Source organism: Harpia harpyja, chromosome 3 (genome assembly GCF_026419915.1).
Source record: "Harpia harpyja isolate bHarHar1 chromosome 3, bHarHar1 primary haplotype, whole genome shotgun sequence".
Classification (NCBI taxonomy): Eukaryota; Metazoa; Chordata; class Aves; order Accipitriformes; family Accipitridae; genus Harpia; species Harpia harpyja.
The window spans coordinates 44,898,416-44,923,405 of NC_068942.1; the positions used below are offsets into that span (position 1 = coordinate 44,898,416).

Consider the following 24,990-nt stretch of genomic DNA (forward strand, 5'->3'; position numbering starts at 1 on the left):
TCCTCTCCTTCCACTGGATTTTTCTTTTTTGATTTCTGCTCCTGAATCAGCTGTGACTGTACCCTCACAGCACATAGAAATCATTTGCAAGTAAAATAGTCTGTGACCAAAGATCTCCAGGGCCCAGTTATTCAGTATGGATTCATAGCAGTTACCCTGTTCAGAAACAGGCTGTGAGGTGGCCATTTTGTGACAGAAGCCATGATTTATATCAGTCTGAATGGTGATCCTGACCTTCCCTGCCAAATGTTCCTGGCTCTCCTTTGTCCTGGGGCCCATGCAGCTACATGGTGAACCCATATGAGTTTCTTTATACTACCAAAGGTAGCATGGCACTGAAGTTTGGACCAAGGTTAGCTTTGATTTTTATACAGGGTGCTTGGGCCCATGCTGTGATGCCAGCTCAGGCCATGTAAGTGTGATCACAGCTTGGGCTCCCCTAGCCCCACACCTGCCCGTGCACCCAGACCGAGCCCAAGCCACTCTGGTTGTCACCCTGAAACATAACCTGCTTCAGGGGCTTCTGCCTGGTCCATTCAGGTGCTTGGTGTACAGTAAATTATACATCAGCTATGAAAATGGACATTTACTTTGAACAGCACAGCAGTAACTTTATCCATGGAAGGGATTATAAACCTTTCTAGAGCATGAATTTTAAGGGCTTACTTTCAGACTTTAAGAAGACATCATGCAGCAGCAAAGTAGAAGATAAAAGCTGATGAGGCAGTCATAACACCGCACCAAGAAAATGAGTTGTAAATGCCTCAGGCAGGTTGGACTGATCTAGGAAGTTTTGCAGGTGGCTTTTCTCCCAGAGGAGAAAACCACCATCCAGCAGCAGCGTGGTGGTACTGGCTAGGGCAGCACTCCTCACCTTGAGGTGGCTTGCTCCATCTCTGGGTATCTGCTGGGCAGCAGGGTTCTGTGTGAAGCATCTGCAGCCCAGCTGTGGTTCTCTGTATACGTTAGACAAATGGCATTGGACATCAATGTCCTGACTTTATTATTATTTTTTGTGGTTAAAAGATAAACTTCAGAAAGAATCCCAAGGAGATCCTCAGGTCGGCTTAAGCCTTGTGAAACCTTGTGTTTAATCAGAGTTAGAGCCAGCAAAAATGTTTTCATGGCATTTATCTCGCATTTCATCAAATAAAGATCCCTCTCTGCTGTTTACAAGCCAAGCTCTGCAGCCGTGTCCCAGTGAACAAGAACCAGAGTTGAAGACAACTTCCTACACACAGCATGAGTGCAGGATATATTCCATGTTAGCCAGCATCCACAGGATCAAAGCAGCTGTGGCATAGAGCAGATCTGTGTAAATCTGTATCAAGGAAGGCTCTAGCATGGTGCAGCTTCTAAATAGTTTTTCATCTGCTTTTAAATCTCACTGTCATCTGACACCTCAGAAGCCTTCTTTTGCTGTAATAGATTCCATACTGGTGTCAAATGCTCCTGGGATGTAACAGATTGAATAGGTCAAGTATGTGACCCTAAGACTGTTTTATTTGCACCTCTAATCTGCATAGAAAGTTGCTGCTTAGGCAGATGTGGCTCAGTTCAGCATAAAGATAACTTTGGATGAGCTGTTCCCTATTCTCACCTGTGCAAGTGAAAGGAGAAATAAAGCTTAGAGATTTCAACAATTGCAGAAGTCCCATCTGAGCAAAACATCTACTGAAGCATCAGGCAGAGCAAGCATACATTTGACAGTGGAAAGAGGGTGAAAATAAGGTCTCTGCACATCAGTGAGTGAAACATAGCATTATATTTGTCCCTATCTCCTGCCCACGCACAATTAGGGAGTTGAGATGTACACCCCCATCAACAATGCCAGCCATCTGTCCTAAATATGGCTGGACCATCATTAGCAACATGCTTTCTGAAGACAGGGGCATGGATGCTTGTCTTGCTTTGTTTGGCTTTTGTTAGGATAGACAAAATGCAGAGCAGCCTTTATTTTATGTCACCACTGCTGCTCTATGTCTCCAATTCCCAGATCTTAACGCTATCCTGCCAGTTGTTCATCCCCTGCAACTCCTTCTCTCCATGGGGTAACCAGAGGCTGTGCTCTCATGGGCAACTCAGAAGTAGCTAGCGGGGATAACAGTTTCTGTAGTGTTGATTCTGCTTCTAACTACCCAGGCCAGGGTAGAAAAGTAAGCTTAATCATTTTTGCATTTTTCAAAATTAGTTCATGCATTTAAAAAAGGTGGTGGCATTTTAAAAGCCACATCTATGTAGCCAGTCCGTCTTGCTCCTAAGGACTGAATATTTGTCAGGCCCTTAATTGGCTGTCAAACAAATGGATGAGAGTACTGTAGTTTTTGCATATTTTGTTCATGGTATTTGTTACAATAATGGGAGCTGGGTGGAAGCATATTCACCGGTGCAAAAAATTTCTTTCCAGTGGATGCAGATGCCTCACTAGCTTTAACCAGCAACTGATCCACCCCCAAGTTGAATGTAAATCACATTAATAACCTGCACTTGCTGCTGCTGTTCATGTAACAGCTGCTGGTAGTGGAAGAAGTGCAGACAACAGTTGCAGAGGTCCTGCCTGGGAAGAGCACTTGGAAAGCACAGTCAGGCAGAAGATACTGTCTGATTATTAGCCTTTTAATATGTGAACTGCTTTCACATTACTAAGCCTTAATTATATCAGTGGGGAGCAAACCTACAGTATCTTTAATTAAAGATCAGATTGTTCTAGCTTTGTAGTGTTAACGTTCAACTTTTTAACAGTACCTGTGGAGTTTCTTTATCTTCATCACCAGGAAGCAGAAGGCTTCATGCAAACCTGTTTTGCAACCATGTTTTTTACTTTTGTTTCTTGGCTACGTTCCACTATGTTAGAAAGAGACTGACAGCAGCTGAAGGGATCCTAAAGGAAAAGGAGGTTGGCATTGGGGAATGCAGGGGTGGAAAACCGAGTGAGTGAGGGCCAAAGAGCATATGGTCTTTCTGATCAGTCTGGCTGACTTTGTAACCAGGTTGCCAGGAGAATTTTTTTAGCTCTAGAAATGAAAAATGCTTGCCCACTTCTAACAAATAATGCTTTTGTCAACTATATTTAAAAGAAAAAAAAAAAAAGAGAAAAGTACTGGGGATGGTATTGTTGGTTAAATCTGCATCCTGGGATGGGTCACTCACTAATCTCACTGACATCAGTATCTGCTTGGTAGGTGGTGGGTTTTCTCTGTCTCAAGAAAAAGTAAAATGATATGTAGAGATGAAGTGGTGGAAATATTCTGGGCTTCTTCCAGAGCAGCTTTGCTTTGGTGCACTGCTAAGGAAGAATCAGACATGGGAGCAGGGAGCACACATCTTCCCTTTTAAATGAGTAATGCAATGAACAGGGCTGGGGAGAAGAGATGCTTTCCACCTTAACTCCACCAGCTAACTTTATAAAACTGGAATTTGAGAACATGACCAGAGCATAGTGCTGAGTTCTAATGCCATTAGCAACTTAACGCCATCTGGTTTTATGTAAGTATCTTGACCTTTATTTCCAATTAAAATCCATGGAACAGTAATATTAATTACCTGTTTCAGCTCACTGATTGATTTATTAGTGTTCATAAAGCATTTTCAACATTGAAGTATTGCCATCAGATTTTAATCTAGTCCATTAAAATAAAGAGCTCAATTTAGTTTCAGATCTTAAATATATCCTAGGGTCCTCCTGCCAACTGCTGTGGTTTTTACAAGCATTGGGGTTTTTTGCTTTTTGAAAATCCTCACAAAGATCTATCCCATGAATAAAACAAACAAGCTGAAAACACAGATGGTTTCTTTTATATTTTAGCTGTAGTATCTCAGGTATTTGTAACAATAGTAAGCATTTTCCTTTAAGTTGATTGTGGTGCTTTATTGGAGGCGTAAAGAATGCAAAAAGTGCAGAACTGAATATACTTGCCATCACATGACATTTTTATACATCAGCCTAGCGGACAACCCCTGACCCCAAAATACCTGTAAAAAATTCATTTGTGAGAAAACTGTCAACAGACAAACATAGTTTTTTTCATGCCAGCAACAGTAACTGTAGTTCTTTTGTACTGCAGTGAAAAGTTGTTGGCTATTTAATTCTGGGCAAACTGGTGCCCCACCAAGATATCTGTGTGTGTTCTTAAGTGCAGAAGGGAGTGGACACAGCGGTTTACTACAGTAGAACAAGGTGACATGTCTTGTTTTCTATCTTTTAAACCTGTAAATCCCTAAGGCAGATGTATGTCAAAGCACAGTGGAGATTATCCTTCTGACTTACACTGGAAGTTGTACTACATGTATTGCTAAATCACAGTTTCTGAAACAATGTGTTTTGGGTGTGTGCTACTTGTCTGTTGTTTTTTACTATACTGAGGTTCACATTTTGAAAATTTTTCATAAGAGGAAAAACTTTTCTTAATGGCTTAAAAGGAAAATTTCAAATTTTGTTACTTTTGTGACAGGATCCAGATAGGTGGTAGTTGTCTATACTGCAAATTTCCACTTGCCCCAGAGTGTGATGTGTTCCTCCTGGGCAGCTTTGTGGAAGCAGTGGCACAGAGGTGTCTACAGCAGTACAAAAATGGTTTCTGGCAGCCTTGTTAGGACTTGAATTATTCTACATGCAAACAGTAGGTTAATTCTAACCCTTTTCTTCCTGGAAATAGTCTCGTAACTTGTCAGTTGTTTGTGAAAGATCTTTCTGCCATGCAGGAACCTGCCAGAGAATGAGTAGGAGAAGGCAGCTCAGCTAGTTTCACTATCCAAAAAAGTGAAGGCTGTAAATTTTATAAAGTATATATATAGTCTGTGCAGAATTTTTGTAGATGCTGAGGATCAGCACTTGAGACACAGCTGCTCACCATTTGGACTGTTTGGCACTAATCTATACGTGGTGGAAGCCTCTTTCTGGGCCAGCATCCCCCCCAGCACCTCCCCCCAGAACGCTGATCCCCCATCCTAAACAGATTATACCTCACACAAACAAGCAGTCGCTTTCTAAAAACTTCAAGTTGTTGACCCTTGCTGATATATATTGCGGAGTCCAATGAGCAATAAAGCACAATCTGCTTAACATCTTAGTTTATGTTATGGGCTGGTCAGCATGAGTCTTTGCTTCCTCTTCAAGCAGGATGCATTTACTTTGAGGAATGCTCTGTTGTGTCTTTTGGCAATTATATGACTGAAAGAAGTCCTATAGAGGCAGTCTGGCATATTTAGGCTTGTTTGAAATTAAAATGTTGATGTTTCTTGGTTTTCTTGGTGACACGACAAAACCAGCTGTCAGAGCTTATCTGCATGGGAAGTATCACTGGTTTTTCTGATATAATTACGCTGGGGCAGTTATATAAGTGACTTGGAGTAGACATATCAGAGTAAGAGAGGAAGGCTTTTCTTTTTCCCAGTTTGGCTTATATGACTTCTAAGTGATTGGAATTAAACCTATGAAGGTGTTTCTAGACCCCTGTGGGAAATTACACTGATCTAAATTGGTAGTTATTCCTGGTTTTTTGGATCATCGGTGTCTGTTTTATGCTCAGTATTATACTGGAAAAGAACCAGTCTGATTACAGGGTACTACTGGGCAAGACTGTGCTGTATCAGCAGAACATCTGGGGAGGCAGGGAAGAACAGTTTTCAGCTGGAATTTCAGTTCTCCCCTCTGCAAAAGGGAGTGCTCCCCAATGCTCCTGTTTTACTAGGATTTCCACTTGCTATTTGATGCCTTCTGTGTCTTCTCTTTCTACCTTTTTTCCATAGAAATCGTGGATGGCAATGTTAAAATGACTCTTGGAATGATCTGGACCATCATCCTTCGTTTTGCCATTCAAGATATCTCAGTTGAAGGTAAATCTTAGTTCTTTCCAGCCACTGCTCAACAATGAACAACTGGGGTAACTAAATGGCTTTGCCACTTAAAAAGCCCAGAATGTGCTCTTAGGTGAGTCACTGGAAGATCCTAGGGAGCTACCCTTCCCAAGCTGCCCTGTCATCTCACTGACATTTCTGGCCAGGTTCAGGTATACTGAGAAGAGTTTTTCACATCCTCTTCTTGTAAGAGATGTTAAGAGCAGCTCAAAACGATGGCTAAGCCTGAAAGCCAACTTTGATGTTGGAATCTATTGCATTTCTTGCAGGCTGATTCAGTGACTAGCACTGAAAATGGATGTATCTTTTACAAGTCCTACAAAATTCTCCTCTCTAATCCCAAAAAGCTACCTCCTTATTACAGAACCTCATTAAGAAAATATTAGTAACAAAACTATCCCAGTAGACTCTTCCAAACAAGGAATTTTCTGGCAAGTGAAATTAAATAAAGCACAATGCAGGGCAGTCTGTACCAAAGAGGAGTTGGTGATGTTTTGCTAGCATATGCTTCAGAAACTCCTGCTTTCTAAGAAAACAAGTTAATTGGGGTGTTTTCTTTCTTTCTCTAGAGACATCTGCTAAAGAAGGACTTTTGTTATGGTGTCAGAGGAAGACAGCCCCCTACAAAAATGTAAACATCCAGAACTTCCATATCAGGTGAGTTACAGGCAAGAACTTAGTTTTACAATCTGTGTTACTTTCATATGTCTCTTGGCATATTCAGAAATGTTCCTGACAGACCTACCAAGGCAATGCAGGTGCATGTTAGACAGTAACAGTGTAGTCTAGAGAGACACCTATGAAATTAAAGGCAGAGGTTATAAGAGGATCCAAGTACCTACAGCCCAAATCCTCATTCTGGTTACAACTGCTGCTTTCATAAAGTTCTTCAGAACATTAAGTCTTCTGAGAGCAGCATATGTGCCATGGGCTAAGCAAGACAGCTTTTGGTCTGTGAAAACTCAGAACACTCTAGGAGCCATGAAATTAGGCTGCACCAGAAGCTTTGTAGTATGGCAAAGTTGGGAAGGGGTGAGAGGTTTTCTTGCTCTGCTCTTAATGTTTCCAAATTGGCAGATGTTCCAGTGAAGATTCTGCATAATAGTGCTTTTTCCAGCACATCTTGAAGAGCTGTATGAACCATATAAATGTAAAGCACTTTTCTGAGAGCTTAAGTGCCATCCACGCTAGTCAGTACTATAGTGGAGTTAGCTATGGGCATCTACCTTTTCCCTATGGAATGCACTTGTTTCTCCTTTAGGGCTTGTATCTACACCTTTTTTTAACCCTGAGCTCTACACCTGTCCTTGTATGCTCCACAGGACATGCGCAGAGTTCAGCACAGAGAACTGGCAAAAAGGAGGTGGCGATGCAAAGGGCAAGTCCTAATCACAGGGGATTTTTGTAGGGATTGAAAGAAATCTTTATTGCAGTCTCATGCAGGTACAAGACATGTCTCCTTCCCAACACTCACAGAAGCACTGTTAGCTAGAAACTAAACCAGAATTAGTCATCCTGCTGTCTTGGTGCCTTCCCTCATGCTCATGCCTGTCACTGTGTCTCTCCCTGGCTGAGCACTGTTCATTGTGCTCTCTTCTGTCTCTCTTGTAGTTGGAAGGACGGCCTTGGTTTCTGCGCTTTAATTCATAGACACCGTCCAGAGCTCATCGACTACGGGAAGCTACGAAAGGTACAACTCAATTTGTTTGTCAAACCAGATGCTTGGCTCCTTGGAAGTAAAGAGAGAGAAGAATTAGCCTGATAAACATAATTGGAGAACTTCAGTACAAGCTGGCAGTTGCAGGACTGGGGGGAAGGAAGGAGGGATGAATCAGTACATTCAGGCTTCTTAGTGAAGCATGAACTTAATGAGCTTTCTGCTTGACTTTCCCTGCTTTCAGACTGCCTTATGAGAGACACACGTGCCCCAATCCCAGCTGATGAGCAAAAGCTGGCAAATTCAGTAACAACAAATGTGAGACTAGTTCTGTGCTAATGTCACAGACTAGCAAGTCAAGTCAGACTTAACACTTCTGCAGAGAGTTGGATAGAAACCGGTTACCTGGTGTTCAAATGCAAAAGCTCATTGAGGGGTCTATGTGCCCTCACTGGACACTTGTCACATGCTTGCAGCTTAGCACTGAACCATCTGCAGTACTGGGCTTCTCCTGGCATGTAGGTATCGGGTGCCAGAAAAGCAATTGCCATAACACTCAATTTTACTTTAAAAATTGCCACTGGTAACATGATATTTAGCTGCTCCAAAGTTTGCTTCCTGTGTGTCTTGGAGACAAGATTGCTGAGTGGATGATGAGAATAGGCATTCAGTGGTTTGTGCTGCCAGCAAGTGTCTTCACCCAGCAGGGCGATGGAAGACCAAACTGGGTTCTCATCCTACTGGCATTCCTGCAGTCTGCAGAGATCCAGTTTCACTATATCTGTGCACATGTGGAGTGAAATGTCACCAAGAGCATAATTCGTGTGTCATTACTGGGGCTAATACACAAAAAGTTTGACCATCTGATCTCACGGGCTGGGTGTTATAAAGTGCACGTGTGCTCGATGTTAGCTAGGGAAATAAACATAGAAGACCATCACTAATAAACCTGGGCTCTTGGATCACTGTGCAAATAGACAATTAGCTGCATCCTTGAAGCAATGAATTGTACGATGCCTGATCTGCTTTTCAGTAACCTTTTAGATCTTTACTGTCTTGCAGAGCAGTCAATTAAATTATCTGATCACTTTTAGTGTCTGAAGTCAGCACATGATGAATAAACAGTGGGGAGAGACTGTACCTGTTTACATTAACAGCAGCAATAAAAAAAGGAATTATTAGAGCTACATTTTCAGTGCCTGATCTTGGGAGAATAAAAGCAGCTAAGCAATGTGCATCTGACAAACCCAGCTGGGTAAATGCTACAGTGCTCTCTGTTATCAACAAAGCCCTAAGCCAAACCCGAGCGAAATGAGAGTGAGGGAAAGTAAGTTATTTGGTCATATTGCCTGCAGGCTTTTTAAGGTGAAAGAGAGGGTGATTGTTCTAGCCAAAATCAGTGTAGATGGGAAGGGATTTGTCCTCCTTGGAGTAAGGTTAAAGAGAGCCAGCATCTCTTGTTCTCCACTTGCCTTTGATCCCATCCTTCATCAGGTTCCCTCTGCCCTCCTGCAGTCTTCTGACTCTTTCTGTATCCTTTCTATTGTTGTTCTGCCTCAATTACTCTAAAGGCATGAGATTAAATGCATGTTTGAGAACTCTACCAGAGCTGAAGTCTTGAGCAAATAGCTGGGAAGAACTTAGCTCAGAGCCTAGCCTTTAGTTCTGGCAGTTGATGTGTGCTGAAGGAAAGTTGCCTTTTTTATGCTAGATCTTTGAAACCCATTTGTAGAATGTATAAACATGGCACCTTCCTAAACACAGTATTTGCCTGGACTATATCTGTCACTTGTTTCTTCCTTTATCGCTTCTTTCTCCTCCCTTTGGCTCAATTCAACTGATTCTTGCCCTTCTCCTTGGAGCCTACATCCCCCCTCCCCTTTCCCTCAAAAACAAACCAACCAACCAACCCCAGCATTTTAAATCATCCCTGGACCTGCAGGGGACTTACCTTGCAGAGAAAGACATGAGAAAAGGCTGCTGAGAAGCAGCCATCACAGTGGATAGTAGATTAGAGCTCCACTTCCAGGTCTCTTCCAACTCTAGGGAGTGATTAATGGCATCTCAGTTGTGTGTGCCTTTGGCGATGTTGTGTGTGTTTCCGTGTACACACACACAAACACATATGTATAAGATGGAGGGGTGAACATCAGTCCAAGTTGCCAGGATGTCTGCATTGTACCTCCTGTTTGGGCAGCATTCTTGTGCAGTTTTAGTGTTTTCAGCTCTTTCACAGAGGCTGTGTCTATGCTACAGAGCCTGTATTGGCAGTGTATGCTAGCAAAAGGTAACCAGTGTAGCTGCATGTCTTCTTCCCAAAAGCTAGCAACTTCTGTTGTCAGCACCGTTTTGTACCGACTTTATGTTCCTAGCTATTTTTCCTAGTCTAGCTATATCAGTGAAGCAAGCACAATTCTTTTCTGCCTACATGCACTGCCTAGCTGAAGTGGTTTCTATAGTCCAGGCCCCAAAATAAAATGTGCAAGTCCACCCAGCTTGGTGTCTGATTCCCTGACACCACAGCTAGTTATTAGGTTAGATGGTTTCTATTCAGTGCAGGTCTGTCTGCTATTGTTCAGCTCACTGTAGATAAGATCTCAAGATTCAGCTCATGGTCTGCATGTGAGGGATATGCAGAAGATGAGGTTTCCCTTCCTCCTTTTACCCCTGACTGTAGCTCAACTGTTAGCCACTTCTAAGATCTTTTTATCAAGTACAATGGTTGACTGATGGCTCCAGACTCATATACTGCAATGCATATAGAAATGTGGTATGTCTACTGCCATGTTGGATGCATTTATTACAGATATCACTGAAAACATGAGTTTTGGATTTCTTTCCTAGTGTCTTCAACTCTGGCAGATATAGTAAGTGCTTGCTCTCTTGATTTTCCTCCCCCTCTATCTCCTTTCCTGATTGCTAGTTAATAGAAGATTTTTTTTATGTCACACTGCAATAATTGCCATGGCAACCTTGTGTGCTGCAAGGACTTGGAAATAGCTGGAGGAGGAGAGAAGAAGACTCCCTGTGTGAGTTAGGGTTGTGGTGAAAGAGGAGGAGCTGTGGTAGTCTTTAATCAGCAAAAGCAGAGAACGTGCCAGGTGGGCATCTGTTTAGGGCAGGTTTGCTGTCTGCCACTGGCAGATATAATTACCTTAAAACAAGGTAATTCTTCCATAGTAAAACTATAGCTTTCCTCGCGGTTGGCCCAGCTAGAGCCTGGCAAGCCATTGCTCCTTTTCATGTCTCTGCCATTTCTGTGTTCACGTAAGCAGAGTGGGAACTGAGGCACCTCTGCAGAACCTCGTCTGGGTCAGTGCTCTTCTGGGGTATGTGTTTCAGCTGTGGAAGGAATCAGGGGACAGGTGACTTGGCTTTTGTTTGCTCTGCTGCCTTTGGGTCCCTAAAGCATGGCTGCAGCTGTGGTGCTGCTGCGCTGTACTGCGAGGCTTGGAGCTGCCAGGCCAGTCTTTACTAGTTTATCCATTTTCATGGGAGTCAACTGAAAGAGGTGATTTGAAATAATGATTAACTGGTGAACGATGGGATGAAACTGAAAGCAGTGGATTTTGGAGGAATTTCATAGGGCTCAAGACCCTGTTGTAGTCTTGGACAAGCCCCCAGGGAAACCCCATCTCTTGCACAAAGAAGCATCACCTTTGTGATGAGCAGCTCCGTTGTCCATGAGGGGTGGAGATTTTCCCACAGGGAACAGGGTCTTACTCGGGTTTAGCTCTCTGCTCATCTTGGAGCTAGTCTTGGACTTAGGTATCTTGCTTTCAGTAGCCCTATCTTTAGCTTCATTCCCCAGGAGACTATGTGATCACATATCTGTCTTACATACAAAGTAGAAGTCTGCTGGCTTCATCTAGGTGAGTCTCCAGTTTCCCGCATGTTAAGACTTACAGCGCTTCCTTTGGGAGTGCCCAAGCCTAGTAAGTTTTCCCATCAGGAAACCTCTCCCAACTTCCAGCTTAAAATTTCTTTTTAACCTTTGGCAACATTGCTACTGGTGTTGTTACTTGGAAACTGATAGGAAAGCTATCTGCAGTGACTTTGCTCCTCCCTTTCCTCCAGGAGAGGCTGACAGATCTTCAGGCAGCTCCTTCAGATCAGTCTGTGCTAAGGAAGGGTCTGTGTTAATACTAAACACTCTATCAGGGCGTTAGCAATGCCATAGTGGTCATGGTCAGCATAGGCTGAAATTTGGTACACAGTGGTGGCATTTCTACAGAAGCAGAAAATGGCACATGGGCTAGCGGAAAACTGGCAAGGGAGCTGCCACTTGGCATTTCTGGATGCTCCTGCACTTGAGTGAAAGAAAGGCTGTTACTTTTCCTTCCTAAATGGAGCTAAGGCCCTGTCTACACATAGTGAACAAGGTATGTTATATACCAGCTAGTCTTACCTCCTCAAATAAGGCTTTTGGTTACACTTGGGTTCATAGAAGTTTCTCCACAGCAGGCACAGGAGACAAGTAGGCTGAAGTTGAAATGGTACTAGCCTCTAATTCCATGGCATAGGGTGGTTCCATGTGACTGGAGGACAGTAAAAATCCCCTGCCTGCGCTGCTGCTAAACTCTGAAGAAGTAGATATAGATATAGCTTACGTAGTCTCCATTGAAAGTGTATTATATGGGGATAAAGTACCATTTGACACTGAGATGGGGGCCTGTTACCATGTTTGACAGCTGCTGGTTTCGTCACAGTGTGGCCATGCAACACTTCCTTGCTTAATATTGACTTGTCCCAGTGGACTAAATAAGGATCACTGGTCGTGTCTGTTTTGATGGCCTCTGTGTGTGGTTTACTTTGGTAGGTGAAACATTACTGTCTACTGGAGACATTCACCCAAAGGAATATGATGCTGATATGGGATGCCAGCCTAATACATGCATTAATTCCTAGGGAAATGCTGCAGAAAACTGCTTTTCAGAATAGCTCAGTTTCCTAGTTTCATGAAGACTGTAATCCGAGGGCTACATAATGACCAGTGCCATAAAGGAACTTTTCTGCATGCCCATACCCTGTCTGCCCAAGCCTGCCTAGCTTCATCTTTCGTGCTGGGTGTGTTCAAAGGAAACTGCCTGTTTATTAGAGTTCAGGCACAGCTTAATCTTCCAAGTCAATGCAATAAGCAAAGGCATGTGATCTCAAATAGAAAAGAAACAGAACATGGATGTCACTCTAGAAAGAAGGTGAATTATACTCCTTGTTTGCTAATTTTGAAGGTGGATCTCAGTGTGAGTGGCACAAATGACAATATGGAGAGTACCACCCCATCCTTTCTGTCTCCCAAAAGACGCTTAGCAAACAAGGTGACTAAACACTAGCAGTTTATGCACAATCTTTCCTCCAGCAAAAGCCACCTGTCTCAACAGTAGAAACTGATAGTGCAAATGTCATTTGTCACCCATGAAGTGGATCAATCCTTCGGAATAACTAAGTATCATGGATACACAGGAATATAGGAATCAGGCTTGTATGAGGGTCTCATACACATTGGTTGGTGTCTTGTTGTTGATCATTATGTTTGAATGCTGGAAACAATTTGCAGAGGTCTTTCATTTCCAGTGACATCTGTGTTTCATATTCTCTTGTGTGGCTCTTTAAAATCTAGTTACCTTTGTGATATGACTCATGATGATAAATCACATTTAACTTTGTTTAGGGTTTGATTACTGTGTATTGATTTCTGTATCTGAAGTGCATCCTGCCACATCAGAAGTTTTATATATAGAGGAATAGAAATGTAGTAAGGAAATGACAAGTCCTGTGCAGCACCTAGGAGGAAAAGCAATACTCAGACAAAATGGGTACTTTTATATATATTTATTTTGTAGAGATTTGTTAAAACATTTCTCTTCCTCCCACTCAACTGGTGTTCAACAAACTGTACACTAGCTAAGGACAGCACCCGTTGCAGATGTTGTTACTATTTTAGTATTGCTTAGATGTTCTAACAGATACACTGCTCTGCAGTTCTTTAAAATGGAAATTGCAAACCTAATACAAGCATGAGCTGTAAATGTGAGATATGGCCGTTTACTATCAGTATGATGTGAAGCTAATTTTACTTTAAACTAGGTTCAAGACAAAACGTATTATTCCTTCTTGTTGCAAGTGCATAGATTATATGTTAATTATCATATCAGGAGTCTCCAGGCTCTGCTTTCAAAAGGAAGCTAATTATTTCATCCTGCTACATGAGGATTCACACATAATTTTGTCTGGACAGCACAGTTACCTGAACCAAACCAAGCACAATAGCCCTGTTATGAGAGAAATGCTGTATACCTTACTACAAGTTGATGCTGATGCTCTGGCTCTGTTTCTTTCCCAGGATGATCCTCTCACTAATCTAAACACAGCTTTTGATGTGGCTGAGAAATATCTGGATATTCCCAAGATGCTGGATGCAGAAGGTAAAGTAGAACACAGTGGCTTTTAACTTGCTTTTTCTCAAGAAATTTCCCACTTCTTCTAGGTGGACTTGTATTGTACAAGAATTCAGTAACCTCTGAATGCTCCCTCCGTCACCACATACTAAACGTATAGGGAAAAAGTTACAGTGGAATAATGGATCACATGTTCTGCTTCCCTCTTCCTCCTGTGCCCCTCAGTCTTCCGAGTCTGGTGTGGAGATCTTAACCTGGCGTTGATACACTAGGCAGAGATGAGTAACACCTGGCTATGTCCACTGCTGACTGAAGTGTTCCCTTTCAAGAATCAGGCTTAATACTGAGTTAATGCATGGTGTAGGACTGTGTTCCTTTTGCTCCAGAATTTTTTTTCTGGGCTCTTTCTGGCAGTCTTTCTTTTGGGGGCATGATATCAGTATTATAAACTGCTGCTTCTTGACTACTCAGAAGTGTTGGGCATGAAGATCCCTCACCGACTGGGTCTGGAGACCAAGGCAGAGATCCATGTTGTTCAGAGGTGCTTTTGCTACTGACCGTGACTGCTTTCCTGAGGCCACTGGGACAGCAAGGATTACTTTTCAGAGCCTTGTCAGGACCAGCTTGGCAATAGACTTAGAAGACTGTAACTCTGGAGTACAAATAACAGCCTGAAATAGTTCACTGGTTGTTGGCTGTTTGCCTGAAGCCAGCTGGTTTCAATGGTAGAAGCTGTATTTCAGGCTTGGTTTGGACAGGAGAAGCAGTTAAAGGCTTTTGTTAAATAAGGGAGTGAGAGGAACAAGGAGGAAAGGTGGGGATAGGGCAGCTGAACCCAGTAAACCTGTATTTGGGTAACTAGGATGTTCATATTCTTAAGTAGTATTTCCCATCCCCGGGGATGAGTCTTGCTTTCCCTGCATTCATCATGCTGAGGTCACAAAAAATCATGAGGTTTCTGGATTAGATTCAAGTGCTTCTTGCCATTCTGTAGGAAACAAAGCCACCTCCAAAATAAGCGGATCTAGCTTCTGATCTCAGCAAAGCTAGCAATGATAAAGAGAGCCCCTTGCAGGACCTCCCGTTGCTCTTTCCTGATCACTCTCCTCCCTCATGGAGTGGAGCTAATGTGCATTCCTCCACACCATTAATTCTGATCTCTGGAGGTGTTGAGTTTCCCCTGAAACTAATGAAAGGACCTTTTGAAATTCAAGCCATGATTGTGTTGAAATGGAGGACAGGGGCATGGAAAGGAAGGGAGAAAGGATCTTTCCTGAAGAACTGCATGGCGGAATTGCAGTATAATACGTCTATAAAAGCCATGTCAACCTGCTGCCAGTTTGGATTGATTCAACCCACCATTCACAGTAATGTTCTCAGGATGGGGAACTGCTGTGACACAAGACATGCTGACATATGGCTGCATTAGCCTGGCCAGACCCTGGAAGCAATTTTATCATGAGGGAGGGGAACCAGGAGGGTGATCCTGGCTTCTGAGAGAGACACATCTTCTGGGGAATGCTGGGAAGCCCTGTGAAGTTGCTATGACAAGCATATACCCCAGCAGGCCTCCTGGACAGTTGTGGTTCTCCCTCTCCTTTGCTTTCCTTACATCAGTTGATTATGCTCTTAACGTGAGGTTTTTTTTGACAGACATTGTTGGAACTGCCCGTCCTGACGAGAAAGCCATCATGACCTATGTTTCTAGCTTCTACCACGCCTTCTCAGGAGCCCAGAAGGTATCGCAGGATCCCAAGCTCCCTCCACAGAGCACACCTGGTGCCGTTGCTAATGTCCAAACCTTTTTTTCTTTCTCTCTCTCCTCTCTAGCTACGGGCATCTTTATTATTATGCTCTTGGTAGAGTTGGCTGTTGGTTCAAAGTGGTGCCCCAGACATAATACGTGGGGCCAGGGAGCCAGGAGTCCCATTTCCCTATAGTCAGTGACACATATACCAGCACCTTGGCACACACACACATCCAAAGGAGTGGGGAGCTTTGCCTTCTCCATTTGCCTTCTGAACTGCTGCACTGACAGCTGAGGACCTACACCCCCTGTTCCTCGGAAATCTGAGCTAGGATGCTTGGTCTCACAGAGGTGGAGACCAACACATAGATGCTCTGCTCAGCAGGACACTGCAGCCTGCCCCCACTGGAAACAATGCTGATACCTATTCACTTTTTCTTTTTTTTCTTTTTCAAAGGTGGAGAAACAGAGCTGACTTAGTGGTTTTATGAAGGGTTCAATGAATACCCAAAGCTTTTTCTTTTACGTTACGTATGCTGCAGGTTCCCGCACCCTTGCTTCAAGGTCTGAACCTGCTGCTTTCTCAAGTTGTGCCACAAACCCAGTCCCAGTTCACCTGGGGCTTAGAAAGCATGTCCAACAAGTACATCCGTGGTAATTTTGCAAACAGCATTGCTTGTCATGACCTAGATGCCTGGTTTTGTTCATTTGTTTCTTTTTTTCCTCTTTTCTCACCCACCATGCTGGAAATCAGGCAATTGAGTCCTTGCTGTGTCTGGCTTAGCCATTTTCCTGTTGGTAATGGAGTCACTCAAGGAAAACATTTTGTAGGTGAAACCTTGTAAATATCTCTCACCAAAACCAAGCAGGCGCCTGTACTTCAGTGCCATAAGAACAGGCAGTGCATGTTGCAGCAGAGCAGATACTGTGTAGGAAGTGCACTGCGTAGGAAGGCTCTGATCTCTAGCTCCTCAGCGTACAGAAGGGCCTTGAGCACAGGGCGTTCAAACCTCCAAACAGCCTATTTGCATACTTGGGCAAGGCCCCCAGACCACAGCTGTGAAGGTGCAGAGCCCAGAACCTCAGCTCAGGATCACCCTGGATTGGGGGGGGTGAGAGGGAGGGCTGCCGCTTTGAGCCACAAGCCAACACTGCTAGCCACCTTCTGATCCGAATTCCCAGCTCTCCGCATGGAAATCTGTTTGGCCTGTCCTGCAATGCATGATGGGAAGTTTTCTCCCCCTCTCTCACGCCACCCATGACTGTTTTGTTTTATTCTATGTGCTGCTTCTTACTTTATCCTTTCAACCTCTTTTCCTTCTCTGCACAGATATTATAGGCACGCTAAGGCCGGATGAGAAGGCCATAATGACCTATGTCTCATGTTACTACCACGCCTTCTCAGGGGCGCAGAAGGTGAGACTTTACCGCTAACAACCCCCTCCCCTCTCCCCGCCCTGCCCACCGCTCCTCTCCACCGAGGAATGCGCCAGACCCCCATCTGCCCCAGGGCATTTCCAGGGAAGCCCAATGCATCCAGCGATGCATTTGGATGTGCCATCTGTAGTCTTACTGGAGAAGTGATGTAAATGTCCTTTCAGACAGACTTGAGCTGCTCCTTCCCTCCAGTTTCATACCCCAGTGGTGGAGACAGCATTTGGTAAAGCTGGCATTGAAAGATGAATGAATGTCTGCTCTGACAGAGTCAGTACCCTTTCAGTGACTAGTGGGCATCATCCTGGCCAGGTGGTGCGCCTCCAGAAATACCGCAATCAAATCAGCCTACTCCAGGAAATCACAGCCTCCTCCCTGAGCTGCCATCCTGCCTTCCACACTCAGCCCCTGCTAGGTCAGTGGTCTTTTCCTGGGCTCAATCATCTGTGTGCTGGTTACATAGCACTTTTGTGCTCCAGCCACAAAGTCCATTCCTACCAGGACTTGAGCTTTCCCAAACTCACGCACTTCTCCATTCCTTGCTTCTTCCTGGTTATTGTCCTCTGTTTCCCAAACCACCTATATGTTTTATTTCTCTTTGCTTTGCCCATTTCCATAACTTCAGTCCTTCTTCCTCTGCTTCCTCTTTACTCCAGAGTCTTTTGGTCTGGCATCGGGACATTTGTCCTCAGAGGAACCATATAGTCACAGTTTGCCTTTGGGCAAACTTCCTCCAAAACAGCAATTTCCCTGCAATCCTTTGAATAGAATAAAAACATCCATGCTTTCCTCCCATGCCATAGCCTGGCTGAGCTGCAGCCTTTCCGCAAGATCACTGCTAATTTCAGATTGTAGGCTTTGGAACAATAAAATCTGAAGTTGAAGACTGCATTCTTCATGTTACGAACAGATGTAAAATCTCTGTTTCCCCCAGCCACAACTTCTTTCTCTCACTAGGCCTTTTCTCTTTGAGACACAGTCCATGTGTCGCCCAGCTTGAGGGCTAACTTGACTCCAGGAAGAGTCCATCTCTTTTGTACGAAGCAGTGCTGATGGTCGCAGCATTGATGCAGATACCATGCTGATGCTGGCTTTCAGAGGGCAAACGCAGGCAGTAGGTTCCAGGGAGCAGCTCTTTAGTTCAAGCTTTTTGTTCTCTGCCCTGTTTCATATAAATTATGTGATACTGTCTTGTTTCCAAGGAACTGGGAATATGTCCCACAGCAGTGCAGTAGACTTGCCCGTTCGGCATAATTTGTGTAGTCATGACTTTTCCACTAGGATCCTGCTTTGTGAATGGTTCAAAACCCTTAAGACCAGGCTGCAAACTTCAGCCAGCTGATACTTGCCCAGGAAGACTGTAGTCTCAGAACTTATGCCAGCCCTGTGATAAGGCCTGCTGTTTGCCAAGTGCCCCTGAGGGACAGCTCCAAGCTTTCTGCTTAACTTGAAGAACTCCTGATTGAGGAAACTGCAAACCACAATATGAGGAGGGTTGTGGCCTGCTGCAGGAGCAGCTGTGCCCCTCACCAATGCCTTCCTCTTCCCTCCGTACCCATTCCACGATGTGGAAACCTGCTCAGCAGGTCCCATGCTCTCATCAGCAATTTAGGTGGATGCTAGGTCTCCTGGGATAACTGAAAACAACCTTTTACTGCCTCAGGACCTGAACCAAGTAGCTGGGGCAAGAACTAGAGATGGAGCTTCTTAGTTATTAAAGCTTCAATCCTGTGTAGTCTAACTGGCTTACAGGGAAGATTGAAGATTTAATTTTTTAGCAGTCCTGATGGGCCAGCAACTCAACTGTGCCCTGGCAGAAGGGGCACAGCTCCTTTTTGGAGCTGCCCTAGCTGTGCATTAGCCAGCTGCTGAGTGACGCAGATTCAAACCCCTGGGCAAATGCAAAGTGATTACTGAGTACAAGCCCCAGCCCAGACTGTAATGTGTTACCACCTCGTGCATGGTTAGGTGACTTACTGCGTTATCGCTCCATTTTTCATTCAGATTTTTCATTCCTGCCACCAGTCCTGAAGGGGAAGTCCCATGAGCCGCTTTCTGCTTCTTTCACTCTCTTATACTGAGCCTTTGAAGGTACAGGGTCCCCAGCCTGACATGTGTGTAGATGGCTGCTTTTTCTTTATGCCATTTTATATATATATATTTGTAGGTATACTTGCTTTGGTTGGTTTGCTTGTTTCCTAACCGCTTCTGACTTTCACACTAAATGCATGCAACTACTGGTTGGCTTGATATTTTGTAAACTTAATTTCTGGGGTGAAAATTTCTAACTAACGTTTTACCATTTTATTAAGAGATTGTGTTTAGCATACAGTATTCTGGAGTGGTCCTCTGAGGCCAGAGGACGGCAACAGGAAGGCATCTTCCCTGCGTAGCACACTGTGGGAGTGCCTTCCTTTATGATCCTTCTCAGCAAAGAGACCTGGATCCATGAGCTAGAGAGACAGCTAACTCCACTTCCATCCTAGGCAGTCCAGGTCAGGGTTGAGAAGTACAGAAAAGACAAAAGGCAGAGAAATTACTGCTACTTTGGCTATTCACATTTCCATTTTGAGTCCACCAAACATCACATGCATATCACACAGCAGTGTGGTATCAAGCAGAATGCCCTGGGCTTGCCCTCCCCACAGTCTCTGAGTGCAAGTAGTATTAATGTGTCAGCACGATGCTTCAGTGAAGCTGATCAGCTTACACAGGTTCTCTGAGAATACAGGTATGCAGCTTCCAAACCCCAGGATGGTGCATTTTCTCAGTGGTGCTCCATGCTTTGTGAGCATTGTGGCTTCTTTGGAGCTAGTGTGAGCATCCTAAATGCATCATTGCTTTTAGCAGTGTGGGGAAGTCAAAATTACTTTTTTCACTCCACTAATGAAGGTGTAGGGGGAGCTGCCTTGGCGTCATATAAATATCTTAGTGTGCCACTCTTCCTTTACCTGAAAGTGTTTCACTGAGGTTGCCATCACCGCAGATCAGCTCATTAGCAGCAGCATGGGAGGTATTTGTGGAGGTTACCTGAAAGCACTGGGATCCTTTTGTCCTGCCTTGCTCAGAGCAAGTCAGTGTAACGTGTTGCTCATGACATTAATGGTGATAGTGGCCACAGAGCCTTTCCTGCTGCTGCAGCAGCAGCACACTGTTGCATAGAGCAGTCTGGAGTAGGCAAGAACCATTGAGAAGCAAGTACTGGTAGGGGAGAGAAAGCCTCTACACTTCAGCCGTTAGGGTAATACAAATAATGTCGTTAATTGCTGACATTCAGAGGGCTTTTGTGTTTGGGCAGATGTTCAACACGTATATATATATACACATGTATTTAAAAACTTGGGCAGCTGGAGGAAATCTATCGTCGGGTACATGTAAATATGCCTCTGTGAAATGGGGTCCCTCCTGCACAGCTGGCTGCTGCTGCAGTGAGCTCCTGGGGTGTAAAAAGAAGAAAGTTAAGAGTGTGCAGGGAGCTCCTCTCCTGGGGTGATTGAGAGAAACATTTGGCACCAGCAATTCCCTGCAGTCACTAGGCACGTCATGGCAGGGCTCTGGCAATGTCTTTTTGACACACTATTTGGTGCCACAGTGTCATGGTTTAACCCCAGCCAGCAACTAAGCACGACGCAGCCGCTCGCTTACTTCCACCCCACCCAGTGGGATGGGGGAGAGAATCAGGGGGAAAAAAAAAGTAAGACTCGTGGGTTGAGATAAGAACAGTTTAATAGGACAGAAAGGAAGAAAAGAATAATGATAATAATAATAATAAAATTACAATAATGATAATAATAATAATAAAAGAATTGGAATAAACAAAACAAGTGATGCACAATGCAATTGCTCACCACTCGCCGACCCATGCCCAGTTACTTCCCAAGCGGTGATCTGCCCCCCTCCCCCAGCTCAACTCCCCCCAGTTTATATACTGGGCATGATGACACATGGTGTGGAATATTCCTTTAGCCAGTCTGGGTCAATTGCCCTGGCTGTGTCCCCTCCCAGCTTGTTGTGCCCCTCCAGCCTTCTTGCTGGCTGGGCATGAGAAGCTGAAAAATCCTTGACTTGGTATAAACACTACTTGGCAACAACTGAAAAACATCAGTGTGTTATCAACATTATTCTCATACTAAATCCAAAACATAACACTACCAGCTACTAGAAAGATTATTAACTCTGTCCCAGCTAAACCCAGGACATACGTCTATATAAAGTTTTCTCTGGATACCAGAAACCACTCCATTAAAGTACAAACTTTGGTTAAAAACAGATCAAAATACATACTTTCTTAAATGTAACCATCATTTGCACTTTTTGCAGATTTTTTTTTTTTTAAGTGAAATTGCTCTTTCTCCTGTACAGGTCCCTCTGATATGTTTTATATTGGTTAATATCTGTGTATCTGCTAGCTGGCCCGCTTTAGTGAAGGGACAGATGACTGAATATATGTTTTTACAGCTTCTTACAAATGAATAAGATTGCCAGACCCCCTGGGACCTTAGCAATCTATACATCTCTGTATAGCCTATGACTTTATTGCTATTCTTGCTGCCTCGCATCAGCTGCAAAAAATAGAGGATTTTTCTCAAATGGCCTTGGAGATTGAATAAATATATAATAAAAGGCCTTTTAAAAATAGAAAAAGGTTGAAGCTTGCCAGCTATAAGCTCAGCAAAACTTCTTTTGGCATCAGTCCCACACAAAGTTTTAAGGCAGGACACAGCATTCGCAATTGGTCTGTTGTGGTGTTGGCATGTACACTCTCCTCTTCATCTCCACTTAGCCTCTGTAAGGAGGACTACTCCGTAGGGGCCCTGTGGGTAGCTCTAGGACCTTCCCCAGTGTCTATAAAGTTTTCTCTGGATATCAAAACCCACCCCATTAAAGTACAAACTTTAATTAAAAACACATCATCAGGGCAATAGCTGTACAGTGGTAAGAGGGTGCTGAGCAATCCCCTGACACCCCTCACAGGGGCATATCCTCCGGGTCTTTGTGGGATGGCACCCACCGTGATAATGATAAAGGGAGGTGATATCCACAGGTACATGCTGTGCAAGGATCAGCCTGTTGTGTGTTCCCCATGCCAAACACATGCATGGCACTCCAGGGCAGACTGACTGCTCCTGAGTTCATAGCTGGGATTTTTCTGATCCTTACTTTGTTCCAAATTCATGTTTTAACATGTTCAACTCCCTGCAGAGAACAAGGTTTTGGTCCCACAATGGAAAAAAACAACCTAAATAGTAATAACAGGCTCTTTTTTGGTGAGACTTGTTTTGGGGGAGTAAGCAGAAAGATTACCTGGAAAGGAGAAAAAAAAAATCCTCAGCTGGATCATGAGACCCTGAATACATGGTAGGTGTCATGTGGCAAGATGCTGGAGGAGGTGGCCCTGTAATAAGTGCCAGAAATACAGGGAAAGCTTGAAGACAGCTCTGCTGGGCAGAATTTAAGGTTAAGAAGAGTATCTACCACTTTATCTTCCAAACAAAATTAGGAATTTTCCAAAGTCCAGTCTATGGATTAACTCTGTTTAGGTAGTTCTTTCCTGGTGTAAAAGCATGTAGAGAGTCTCATCAGCTTGACACCACTCAGTTACTGGTGTTGCAGCTCTGAATGCTGGTGAGGGCAGTGGAGGTGGTGGCAGAAACCCCCTGTCTTTGTAAAGAGGCAGCCAGGGGCCCTCTGGTAGGAAACAAAAAACAGGGCCCTCTCATAGAATCAGCTTCAGAAAAGGCATAGAAATGTGGTTGTCTCACCACACATAGGGTGGGATCAGTAGAGCTGAGAATCTCTGAAGGAATTTATTCACCTGAGAAGGGAAAAATAAATTATTATAGAAGGTCAGATGGAAAGCAAAGAGGTCAGGACAGATGTTTTGAAGTGCAGACAGGTTGCTAGAGCCAAGGGTAGGAGACTTTACCTGCAGTTATGTAGCAGGAAGCTAAGCTGCAAGCTTTGGTTTATATTTTTTATTCACACTTTTCCCTTCTTCTGTTTTTCTTCTCTTTGTCAGGCGGAGACAGCAGCAAATCGTATCTGCAAGGTGCTGGCAGTCAACCAAGAAAATGAACAGCTCATGGAAGACTATGAAAAACTGGCCAGTGATGTAGGTGTCCATGGTGCTGTTGGTTTCTGGGTGGTGGAAAGGAATTGCCTTTAACGCTGATAACTAATCTTGGGGAATGCTATTGGCCCATGTTTTCCTAGAAAATCCTTTTTTTTCCCCCTTCTAGCTTGAGAAAAATTAAAGATTGAACTTACCTTAAAGGGAAGAGCAATCTGCTTTAAAACAGAAAGCTTCCATAGAGCAGCTTTGAGTTTATCAGTTTAATAAGAGCAGCCACAGAAATGCTAAAATTAAAGGAAGAATCAAGCTGGTCTAAGTTGCATTCCTCAGGACTATACAATTTTGTAACATCTTTCTTACAAATTGTATGCTGATATACTGCAGAAGTCATGAATTGGATCGGAGAGAATGGAAGTTAGAGATAATTGAGGAAAGAAATATGTGTTTGCTGATAGTTGGAAAGAATCTGTGTAAGATACAAGCTGGAGGCTGCTTTGGTTAACTGAGAAGGCTGACAGACTGACAGCTGTGAAACTACAGAAGTGACCAAATGCGGACTGGACTGTGTTTGTGGAAGATAAGTAGGGAGGGGAAGATGGAGAACAGAAGAGCAAACATAGCCCATGAGCCTGGTTTCAGCCTGGTCTGAAAAGCATAGGACACTACTCCACTCACAGTATAGACTGCCTATTACATTAGCATTTTGCTGGCTCCCCAGATAGGTTTGCTAAAGAGGGCTTTTCAAAGAGCAACACTGACTTCAAGGAAGCTAGAGTGGGAAAAGTGTAACTGGAGGCAAGAACTTGACTTCTCCTGTCAGACCCTTCCGGAGATAATACGACTTACAGCATCCTGTAGTTATGCAACAGTCCAGCAAAACTCTAAGGCTTTAGTGTAATCTGAGGACATAGTTTGGTCCTGATTGTGCGAAAGCTATGGCTTAAGCATGTTGGGTTGGCAGTACTGCAACAAGCGGTACTACTTAGAGTGGTAGGGAATGGGCTGCTCATTAAAAAAAAATACATCCAAAAAAGCCGGCAAACTTTTCTTTACAAGCCCTGCTGGTGGCAGAATCTTTCTGACAGCAAACATAAAAGTAAACTGTCCCTAATGAGTTCAGAGCAACACCTGTAGTTTTGACACAATTTTCAGTTCGAGGCTTGTCATTGCTCTTTCCAGCTGCTGGAGTGGATCCGTCGCACCATCCCCTGGCTGGAGAACCGGGCCCCAGAGAACACCATGCAAGCCATGCAGCAGAAACTGGAGGACTTCCGGGACTACCGCCGCCTGCACAAGCCCCCCAAGGTCCAAGAGAAGTGCCAACTTGAGATCAATTTCAACACCTTGCAGACCAAGCTGCGGCTCAGCAACAGGCCAGCCTTCATGCCTTCAGAAGGGAAAATGGTCTCGGTGAGTGGGGCTAACTGCTCGTATATACCCCAACCATGCCTAAAAAATGGGACTCCTTTTGTGCCCATGGGTGGGCAGAGCATACCCCACCTTCAGAGTGAGCTATTCTGTGGTAGGAACCCTACAGAATATAGTTCAGTGAGGCTATAATAAGAGAGGGTCAAGCGATCATTGCTTCCCTGTATCTAAACCAGACTGAGGCTCTTCAAAAGTTGCATGTCTTTATGAGGAGATGTCTAGGTGCCTCTTATTTTTTGTAATTGAAAAATGGTTTTGTTGAAGTTTCATGTGGGGAAGTGTTTCGAGAGGGACTCTCGTGCAGACAGGTATATCCTGACACTGCTAGTCCTGCTTATCTTAAGTCTGGCACTTCGTCTTCCTGACCTGTTTGCACAACACTATGAGATTAAAAGCC

General features: G+C 44.0%; 1 protein-coding gene across 5 annotated transcripts in view; it reads left to right on the plus strand.

The window, feature by feature from the left end:
- Window positions 1-24,990, plus strand: part of ACTN1 (actinin alpha 1) — a 93,128-nt gene that overhangs the window by 51,374 nt on the left and 16,764 nt on the right. For 3 of the 5 annotated variants that reach the window (XM_052782374.1, XM_052782372.1, XM_052782370.1), the window contains exons 4-10: window positions 5,749-5,835; window positions 6,426-6,513; window positions 7,468-7,546; window positions 13,857-13,938; window positions 15,565-15,650; window positions 23,112-23,204; window positions 24,345-24,575. In XM_052782374.1, coding sequence (XP_052638334.1) covers window positions 5,749-5,835; window positions 6,426-6,513; window positions 7,468-7,546; window positions 13,857-13,938; window positions 15,565-15,650; window positions 23,112-23,204; window positions 24,345-24,575 — 746 coding nt within the window. Of the gene's footprint in view, window positions 1-5,748; window positions 5,836-6,425; window positions 6,514-7,467; window positions 7,547-13,856; window positions 13,939-15,564; window positions 15,651-16,988; window positions 17,075-23,111; window positions 23,205-24,344; window positions 24,576-24,990 lie in introns of all 5 variants that reach the window. The other 2 variants (XM_052782373.1, XM_052782371.1) reach the window with 1 other exon arrangement.